Source organism: Brachycentrus maculatus, unplaced genomic scaffold (genome assembly GCF_059751285.1).
Source record: "Brachycentrus maculatus isolate JH-2025_06_01 unplaced genomic scaffold, ASM5975128v1 h1tg000129l, whole genome shotgun sequence".
NCBI classification, from domain to species: domain Eukaryota; kingdom Metazoa; phylum Arthropoda; class Insecta; order Trichoptera; family Brachycentridae; genus Brachycentrus; species Brachycentrus maculatus.
The window spans coordinates 1,342,458-1,353,591 of NW_028280882.1; the positions used below are offsets into that span (position 1 = coordinate 1,342,458).

General features: G+C 30.7%; 1 protein-coding gene across 1 annotated transcript; it reads right to left on the bottom strand.

The window, feature by feature from the left end:
* Positions 1–684: 684 nt before the first annotated feature.
* Positions 685–7,684, bottom strand: OdsH (Ods-site homeobox; the record flags this gene model as incomplete). The annotated part of the gene is made up of 2 exons (XM_088260227.1): positions 685–6,064; positions 7,545–7,684. Coding segments are annotated over 2 exons (753 nt in total), but the record flags the coding sequence as incomplete, so codon positions are not given.
* Between the last annotated feature and the right edge of the window lie 3,450 nt (positions 7,685–11,134).

Sequence of the window (11,134 nt, forward strand, 5' to 3'; positions counted from 1 at the left end):
TATTGATATATTATTTCGAGAAATAAAAATACTTTGTGTTCTGATCCACTCACATTTTTATTAACCAACTAGTTTCGGCAACAACCTGTTGCCCTCTTCAGGGTTACATTTATTACTAAATATATATATAAAAAGAAACAGTGTACAAGTTGTTGGGTTCCAAAAGGGTTTTAATATTTTTCCCATAAAATCAAACCCAACCTAAACAGAGTTATCCCCTTCCTTGCTCTTACCCCTCCTTAAAACACCATTACCCCCACCCCTATCCTTTTGAAACCCACAACAACTTGTACACTGTTTCTTTTTATATATATATATATATATATATATATATATATATATATATATATATATATATGTATATATATATATATATATATATATATATATATATATATATATATATATATCTATATATATATATATATATATATATATATATATATATATATATATATATATATATATATATTTAGTAATAAATGTAACCCTGAAGAGGGCAACAGGTTGTTGCCGAAACTAGTTGGTTAATAAAAATGTGAGCGGATCAGAACACAAAGTATTTTTATTTCTCCAAATAATCTACCCAACTACCCTACGGCGTCTTCCTTTAGGTGATATTTGACAATAAATAAAATAATATAGGAATGAACGGTAGGTACATAATAAAAAATAATGGTTTTTCTGAAATAATTTCATTTAATAAATAGTTTTCATTAAGTTTCTATTATTTCTACTAGACTAATATTGTTTCTATTTGTTACAATTATTCAATATTGGATCGATACATTCTTTTCTCTCAGAGGAAAGGACTGATTGCTTAAATTTAAGTATTATCGACTAACATTAACAAGTATAATTATTTATTAAGTAAGCCTTAAGTGATAAACGTACTTAAATCTACTTTATACAATGATATCTCGGTTAAGTACTAAGTATAAGTTAACTTAAATTTAAATAATATATAGTATGTACTTGTTGTAATTCTGGAAATACTTATTTGCGTAGGTATACTTAGTTGTTGATGTTCTAGTACAAGAAATCCTGTTAAAGGTAGTATGGGCTAGTAATTGTTTGCTCTATCTCCATTATTTTAAATCCGATATAACAAAATAATAATATAAAATCTCCATGCTTAGTAAGAACAAATAAATATACATGATAAATTTTAAAAAAATGTTAAGATGTGAATGAAAAAAATTTGACTATTTATTTTATCTGACACTGGATTATTTACCCCTCTCCGCATTTTTTAATTAAATCCGCATTGAATTAATTTTTGAGATATGTTTACCATATATGCACATTGAGAGGTGCACAATTGTTGGATTCATTTCATATGTCGTAATTTTGAAAGATGTAGAATTTTGGGTGACGGTGCTGCCTTCAATTGCGAATTTATCAAGTATAGATAAAGCTTTCTCTAATATTTTTAATACGATAGATGCATCGTTTTAGTCGAGGCAAATCAAGTATTTTAAAAATGTGATTAAGATTTTTTGAAATAAACTTAGATAACACCAACAAAGCAGAATGAATATTTCTTCTCGGCTTTTTAATCGACAATTTTCTACAAAAAAAAAAAATATATATTTTGTTTTTCCCATTACCCATAAGTTTCGATGCACGCAGTACATATTCATTAAGGCAATGTGAAATATTGGTAGAACCGCTTTATTCGAATATCTTAATGAAAATGTAATAAAATTAGCCCGGACTTCATATAACCAGTTATCCGTTGCCCAAGACAATAAAATAAACAATATATTTTTTCAAATCGAACAATGAATGACGCAAGCTCCAATAGGGAAGATATAAATTTCACAAACCCGTGCCACAAATCAAGCATTAATTTGAAATTGCCATCGGAACGGTTGTTGACGTTCAAATTTGTCTTTGGAGTCCAAAATTAGCATTATTTCGTAGTTTAAACGATTTGAAATGGCAGTTTTAGAAAATTTACCGATATCAAGTGTAAAAATTTAATTGACCGTATATGCTAATCTTTGAACTAGATGCCCATTCTCCAAAAACAAAAGAATAAATATTTAAAGTGTTATTGGGTTTGATTTATGATATTATTTATGAGCTATTTTTTAATGCGAGACTTGACATGGGCACCGTAATTTTTATGAAGTAATCACAATATATGTTTACAATCAAGTCGTTTTTTGTTGTTGTTGTGTACAACTATATAGTATATACTGACGTGCAGAATGAACGGCAATTAAGGCAGAATAATGGATAGCCCGCAACTTAATTTTTTTTAAATCCGGGTAACATTCAACGTAATTGAATTTTTTGCTTGAAACAGCGTTTTTGTATTGAAAAAAAAACGAATTTTCCTCAAAATAAATATATGTTTATGAAAAGAAAAGAGTTATTTAGCAGTTAAAATATGAAAAAAAAATTCAATATTTTTCTTAAAAAAATGAAAATTGTAAAATAAATTCTAAAAAAAAAGTCTGGTCGCATACTGATTTGTATATTTGCGAGTACAGACTTAAAAAAAGGTATTTATGATGTATTACGACTGCTTTAAATTATTAATATATAAAATAATACGGTAATTGCAATTATTTTTCTCTAAACATCTGATCAAATTTACAATCGTGTATTTACATGTAAATCGCAAAAAGATCAGTTATTTTAAATTTGAAATCGTATCCGTTCATACAAAATCACTAACTAACGATGCTACCATGACAATTCTATGCCAACTATAATAAATAAGATAAATTTAAGCGCAAATTGGATGCAAAAACTCGTTAGTGATTTTTTACAGGAAATGAGATGTTATACAGTACGTACACGGGCGTCAGGATTTACATAATTATAATGTTATATTATTCAATCGCCAGCTTAATACTTATTAGTCTATTTTAAGTAATATTTTATTGCACTTTTGTCCACTAAAACATTCAGAAATAAATAATTAAATTGATTTAAATAAATATTAAAATGAAATTAAAATCATCCATGACTTTAATTTTAATACAAACAGTTACATACAAAATCCGCTGATTTATAATATTAAAATTAAACAATAAATTCCCTTTCAGTATCTACACCCTTAAAGCATAAAAAATGTAAGGCCATTAATCATATTTTGAATTTTTCTGATAAAAAAATAATACAAAATTGACATTATTTTATACGAAATTATTAACAAATAAAAAGAAAATAAATATTAGTTTTTGCTTTAAGTTCGTCAAATCAGGAAAAATAGGGATATTTGTGCGCAACGATTTAAACGTACACTATTTATTTAATCTTAATGATATTTGTACAAATTTATTCTTAGTTCATAGCCAAAATATAAATAAATAATTATTAATGTTTTTCCTTCAGTTCTATACAAGTTTTTGGAAATTTATACACGCGTTTTAAGCAAACTATATATGTATGCAATTAATTTTATTGGTAAAATAAACATATATAAACGTGACTTCGTTTGAAGCACTGTATGAATTAAATCGTTACATTGAAATATTCGCTATACTGAATCTCGTTATAAACGTGTTTTACTGTAAATAAATATATTTAAAAAAAAAAACACAGTAAATATATATGAAGTGCAAAAGTTAGTCGTCAAAGTATATGAATTATTTAAATACATTATATTCAATTCGATATGTAAATATTTTTATTTAATATGCATCTACAGTAAAAAATGCATGTAATTTGTAATTTACTCGTGTTTAATAAAAAAACATGCGGTGTGTGTAAACTCGAGGCATAAAACAGAAATATAAATATATAAATAAAACTAATTCTGAATATACTAATTCAGTTATATTTCCTCAGTTTGTATGTATTTTCTCCTATTAATGAGAATATCTGTAGTTCTCAAAACTAGTCGTGTTTACATCAATAAACTCAAAAAGGTGTATAATACAAGTGTTTTTATTTTTATTCATAAAATTTTGAGTCTGTTCAAATCCTTGTTTACTAATCTGGGTTTCTGCACTTAGACTTCACAGACTTATTATTCAAAATTAGTATTTATTCCAAATGTTTTACTCTTATATTTAAATCGTGTTATTTCACAAACTTAATGCCAAATCAATAAATAATTAAACATAAATTATTTAATATCAAACAAATTCATTCTAAATTTAAATAATATAAGGGAAAATAATAAAATAATAGGGTAAATGAAGTACCTTTTAAATAATAATAATAATAAAACCCTTATACGCACCCCAATGGTGCAGCATAGGGCACTGCGTAATACAAACGCGGTGTTTTCTTGATCATTTACACATGAAGGAAAGGTGATCGGCCCTCCGCTTCAGGTACCAGTTCAGGGTAATATTGAATTAATAGTACAGTGAAAAAATCACTTTATTTGAATATTTATTTTACCCCCCCTGGGAATCGAACCTGGGACCTCCAGAACGGTAGCCGAGCGTGCTGACCATTACACTACGGAGGCGGACAACCTATTAAATAAACAAACAAAAAAGCTTTGAAATATCAAAAAGCTAAGAATAAAATTTGGCATTAAAAGTTCCTAGTATAATTATCATCTGTGAATACATGAAATGAGATAAATATTGTATTTTAAATAATAAGCTATTTTTATGCACTCGAGTTAAAGGACACCTTGTTCAATCTGACAAATAAATCGTTAAGCTGTTGTGCAGTGTTGAATTGTTTTTTTACAAACATTTACATACATATGCCATTAGAGGCCAAAGTACACCCCTTACATTTGTATTTGACTTTTATTATCAAATTTTCAAAATTTTAAGATTCTATCATGTTACTGAAAATACAACACGTGCAAAATATAATTTTCGATCATATATTTTTACATATATTACAACAATAATGTTACAGGTTTAGTTGATTTATTTTTTAATTTGTGTGGTTTCGATTCATCCCGTCAGAGAGTCAACGAGACTCTCCAATTTGCTTCTTATCACTAAAAAATTGAGTGAACTATTAAATCAAATTAAAAAATAAATAAAATGTTTTTGATTTCAATTTAATACTTCTAAAAAACCTTTTTTATTGCTTGTGATACTGATGCTTTATCAAAGTCAAGTTTTTTTAAAGGAATGATCTTTGGTGTAAAGGTTAAACTCGTCATGAATCTAACTGCCCAGATCTCATAATGAGTTAACTAACAGTTTAATTTAGACGCATTGCTAACATTTAGTGTGGTGTGGGTCATGATATAGTTTTTTTTAAGAAGTATAATCATGAATATAAAATAAAATGAATTGAACACATGATGCAAAAGAGGTTATTTTTTTTGTAATTTTTAGTGAGAACTGGGCATAATGAGTTTTACCTTTTAACTAACGATGTTTAAAAATTAACGTCGATTTTATTAAATTGTTGTCTCTGTAGATTTCTGCAAACTATTGAAGTAACATCTTTATCAAATTATAGTAATATGTCAATTAATATTTACATGATATTATCAATTTTCGTTATCGTTCACGTGTTTAATAGGGACTCTATACTAAAAGGATTGTGTTTTCTGGGTCCATTTTTCTGTTCCGCCGAAGCCATCGCTCCACCGGCCGTGAGATCCAAGGAAACCGCCCTCTGGCCTTCGAATTCGAATCTCGTAGCCGAAGTGTCGAATCTCGTCGCCGAGGCGTCGAATCTATTCGCCGAGGCGTCGAACCTCCCCGCCGAGCTGTCGAATCTCGAAGCGGGGTCGAAGCGAATAGAGGGGTTGAACGAAGTGGCCAGGAAACTGGCGGGATGAAGGACCTTTCCAGGGGTCGGGCTGAAGTTTCTGGTACTGTGAACATCGGAGGCCGAACTGTCTGAGTTGTGACTGGAGTTCAGGTTGTCCGTGAGGTGTCGTCTGATGGAGAAGTCCTCGGGTCCTGACTCGTCGTCGGAATCGCCTCCGTTGACGACGTCTATCATGCACTCTTCGCCATCGATCTCTCCGTCGGAATCTGTCAGGATGCCGGCGTTTCTGTGCTGGGCGAGGTATTCTTGACGCAGGGCGTCCAGGTCAACCGCGATACCCTTGGCTCTGAGCTTTCTGGCTTGGCGATCCAAAGCTTTGGCGAGCTTCTTCCTTCGTCTCGCTCTGCGAATGACAAAATGCACATATGAAATTTACTGTGCCTAAAATTTCTGAAAAATAAGTATTTTTACTATTTCTACCCTATTAGTTCCCTTAACTTTAGCGGTAATGTTTTTTTTCTGCCATCTTTTTACTAACGTTTTGTAAATAAAACGCACACTTTCTTTTTTACCATTTTTATAAGGTATTTTTCCCCATCGGATTCGATAAATACCTTGACTTTTTAGGGAATGGATAGATACTAAACAAATCACCGATATTTCCCCAATGCTTTTCGCAGATACATTGTGGCACATTTTATAAACTTTATAATATAAAACTATAACTTAGTTTTTCACAACTTTTTTACTTCTACTTTTCTTCAACCGGTTTCGATAAGAACCTTGCCATCTTCAGGGATATACGAGTAAATGTTTATCCCTGAAGATGACAAGGTTCTTGTTAAAATTGGTTGGAGAATAGTTCCAATAAATAAGTGGTTTTTATATTTATCGTTTCGGCATTTACTTTGTGGCAAGACATGGTGAAATTTTTAAAGAAAACACTTGTTTTTTACCACTTTAGTTTATTTTGTAACGACAAGTTTCGGAAGATAAGCTTTCAGCTTCAGGTCTAAATGTAAGTTTTCGTTTAGACCTGGAGATGGAAGCTTAGCTTCCGAAACAAGTCATCATAAAATAAACTCAAGGAGTAAAAAATCAAGTGTTTTCTTTTTAAAAAAAGTGGTTAAAAACAAAGCTTTAGTTTTATTTTATAAACACAGATATAAACAGTTGGGTGAGTAGGTAAGACAAAGGGATAGTAAGAATAATAGTATGGGTTTGAAGGGAATGGGTTGTAGACAAAGATTATTTTCTATAGAAACACGAAAATATTAAATTATTAATCTTACTACATATAACCCTTATCCGCACCCAATGGTGCATAGGGCACTGCATCAAATTGACGCAGTGTTTTCTTGATCATTACTTACATGAAGGCAAGGTGATCACTCTTGCGCTTTGAGAACCAGTCCAGGGTAATATTAAATAAATATTAGTGTAAAATCACTAATATTTATTTTCAACCCCCCCTGGGAATCGAACCCGGGACCTCCAGCACGGTAGCTAAACACGCTGACCATTACATCACGAAGGTGGTCAAAATTATTAAATCTTAATCAAATTGAAGTATTCTTTTATTTAATAGTATATTATAAGACCATTAATAACTGAAATACGGAATTCATGTGTTTCAGAATTATTGTCCGCCACGAAGGCGGACAAACACGCTGACCATTACACTACGAAGGTGGTCAAAATTATTAAATATCAATCAAATTGAAATATTCTTTCATTTATTAGTATATAATAAGACCATTTTGAATAACTGAAATACCTAATTCATGTATTTCAGATTGATATAAATAGTTTTATCCAGACATCCCCAAGGTATAGGTATCCGGCGCTCATAACATAATGAAGGTATAAGGCATAACGTTCACCTTTCTCTGGCCTTGAGCTCATTGGGCGGGATGGGTTCTCCAGAACAGGACTGGGGGTGGGCGTTATGGGCGGGCCGCCCAGGACCCTTCTTGGTGTGTTCCTTCTTCCGCCATTTCGCGCGTCTGTTCTGAAACCACACCTGGAACAAGACGAAATATTTTTTATTATTCCACTGTTATTAATAAAATTCTTATATATTTAAAAAAAAATGCAATTATCTTTTATCTACAATATCAGAATTTAGAAATCACATACAAGTTTATCCCGTTTTACACATTTGTTACAGAAATAGCCTAGTTTAAAATTGTCATATTCGATCCTAGAGGGTATATTTAGTTTTTAATTTACGCTTTACTTGGTAAATACCACTTCCTCTATAATTTAAGCATCAAGCTTAAATATTGATTTTCATGGTCTACTAAGTTGATATTCCTTTTTTTTAAACATAAAAATAAAATTTGGTAGGTAGGTAGGTACGTAGGTATTTAATTTTTTATTTTTATGTTTAAAAAAATTAAACATACAACTTAATAGACCCTGGAAATCAGTGTTGAATTTTAATATTTAAAAAACAAATTATTGAGATCTACAAATTAAACGCCAAATCAATAAATACCACTTTATATTAAAATTTAATGTGACACGTGTTACGATACATTCCGCATCATTTTAATAGACGGTATTTTTAGTTTTTTTTTAATTACGCCACATCTCAAATTTAAGTAACCATTTCCAGTTATCTAGATAATAGTTGTGAAAATATTTATTTCTTATTTTACGTAATTTTATGTAAAAATATATCAATTTGCGTTTCCTGAAAAACTTGTTATTCCTGAAAATCGTGTTTTATTCGGGTTATCGTACAGACTTTGATAGGCGAAAATATGATAGATAAATGGTAGAACAACTTATTGCCTTGTTTTGATATCTCAATATAAATGAAAAAGAATATGGAAGTCTCGGTATTTACAGGGTTTGCGACCTGTCTGACTAGTCTGGTGAAGTGATCACTTTACGCTCGTGCAACATTCACCATTCTTGACCATGATTGACAACCACACCAGTCAATTTTTTTGAACTCCTACATATATCTTTATCTCATGACACTGTACGTTTAAGCTCATGGGAGCCATATATGGATCTTCGGATTTTAAAAGCTTTTATTTAACAGATACCCTTTTATTTTAATGTAATCATGATCCTAGCCGAATTATTTTGCATAATGGGAAACGCCTGGAAATAGATTATTTGTAAATAACTATTAAGACACACTCAAAATCCTTGTTTAATCATAAAAGAGTTTTTTACACTCAAAAGAGAAATATTTGTGTTTTTATTATTTACAGAAATACTATAATTTCATACTTTTTCGCTCATTATTAGTAATAGGTATCAAATTGTGGTAGAGTCGGTTCGAACCGAGAAAATCTGACCACGGGACCAAAACCCGACACTATGGATATATAATATGGATCTTTGGGTTGGGAAAGCCTGAAAACAGATTTGTAAACAAGAATTTGGATACTCTCAAAATGTCGTGAATAACCTTTTTAAGTAAAAAAGTAAAATTCAGCTTTTGTGAAAAATGTAAAAGTAAGTAACGTAATAGATAATCTAGTTTATACAAAATGAAAAGAGAAATTCCAGCACCGGATTCCCTTCTTTTAAAGCATTTCCTTTTATCAGTCCGTCCGGCACATCTATCGGCAGTTCCTTCTGCTCGACTGCATCTATTTGGGCTTTAAAGCCTCCCCAAGGGTTGGAGGGTGCGAACCTCCCCTTCTCAATAAAAATTCTGTCATCTTTAACCGACTGTCTTTTTCCAGTGATTCACACCCTTACCGCAAGAGGGGGTGGTAGTTCCACGAAGAGTAGGGATGGAAGAATGGTGAAGATTCGGGGGAGAAAAATTAAATATCGATTGGCCGTGTTACTTCCTTAAGGGTCCGTTTATTTTGCAAGGGCTGGTTTCGCACTGTTGCGGGGCTAAATAAATTTGCATTTTTGATAGGTTTAAGGTGAATAATTCCCAATAACCATTTTCGAACGGATAGAAAAAGTCAATTATAAATCGTTTGGGCTGAAAATATTTTAATAACATTTTGAGTGTGTCCAAATACGTGCTTACAAATCTGGATTATCTCCAATTATATGAGTGATTTATCATATTAAATTTGATTTCCCAACAATAGATGAAGAAGAAAATGGAAGTCTGGGTATATACGGGGCTTACTGAATGATATGAATGATTTACATACTGAATGATATATTAGTAATAAAAATTTACTAAATGATATATAAACTTTGTGCATAATCAGCAAGGCAAATAATAAATGCAACTCCCATCTAAAAAAAGTGTTAGTTGCCCTGGCAATAGGTACAACTGATATATTTTAAGTTTGGTTTTATAAAAGTGATTAAAATAAATATAAGAAGACGTGTGCCTGATATTGATAAAAAAAATCACTTTATTTAAAAGTGTTTAAAATGATAAAATTTTATAATTAAAATGTACCTTTATCTTAAAATCACTATGAATATTTAATTATAACTTAATTATATATAATGTTTACCGGTTTCGAATCTAACCGCTTTATTATCAAGACTGATTAATACATACAATACGTATAATTAATCAGTCTTGATAAAGAAGCGGTTAGCTTCGAAACCGCTGGACATTATAATCAAGTTATAATAAAATATTTATAGTGATTTAAAAACAAAGTTACATTTTAATTATGTTTAAAATGAAACCATTGAAGTCATCAATCACTGCCTAACAAAAAATAGATCCTAGTATTTCTTTGCAGTTAGTAATTGAATTAACAATTTATGGATATGTTAACAATAATATATAACAAAAAACATTATATTCGTATGTAAAATAAATCAGGTGGAATGTGTCACCCCTGAATCGATACTGAATTATATCTGTTGTCGGTGAGGGGTGAATATAAAATGCCTCTGCGTTAGAAAGCAGTAAGTTTCCGAGAAATCTGTTTAGGGGTGTCTTGTCTTGTGGAAAGCGAGAAGGGTATATTGGGGAGGAAATAGTGCATTCTGATTGGTCCAAATCTCAAAAGGGGAAATCTGTTTGAACAAACTGTATCCACGTTTTCTTCCTGTATTCTAGTCAAACTTGACTTATTTTGCACAGCAGGTATATTGGGGAAAGTTACATATATAGGATCAGGGAGGTGTAAAACATTTATTATTTCCAACATTTTGAGTGTGTCCAAATACTAATTTATATATTTAGATTGTCTCCACCCCGAAGTTATTTATTACATTTTTGTGAATACTATAAATGTAGTAAATAACTGGTCAAATAGAAAATTATGTTTTCAGGCGGGTCTCAAGTGTGTGAATATAATCTAGGATTCGGACTTTGCGGACAAATAAAAAAGTGTCTGCTTAATAAAGCTTTCCTCATTCCAGCATAGATGGTTGTTGTAAACTCACACGTACTAAATCACGAGATTTATCAATATATCTACAAGTTCCAAAAATTTTAACAATGTGGTCAATCATGGGTAGAATGGTGAGTGTTGCACGTGTGTAAAATAATCACTTTACTAGCCTATGACAG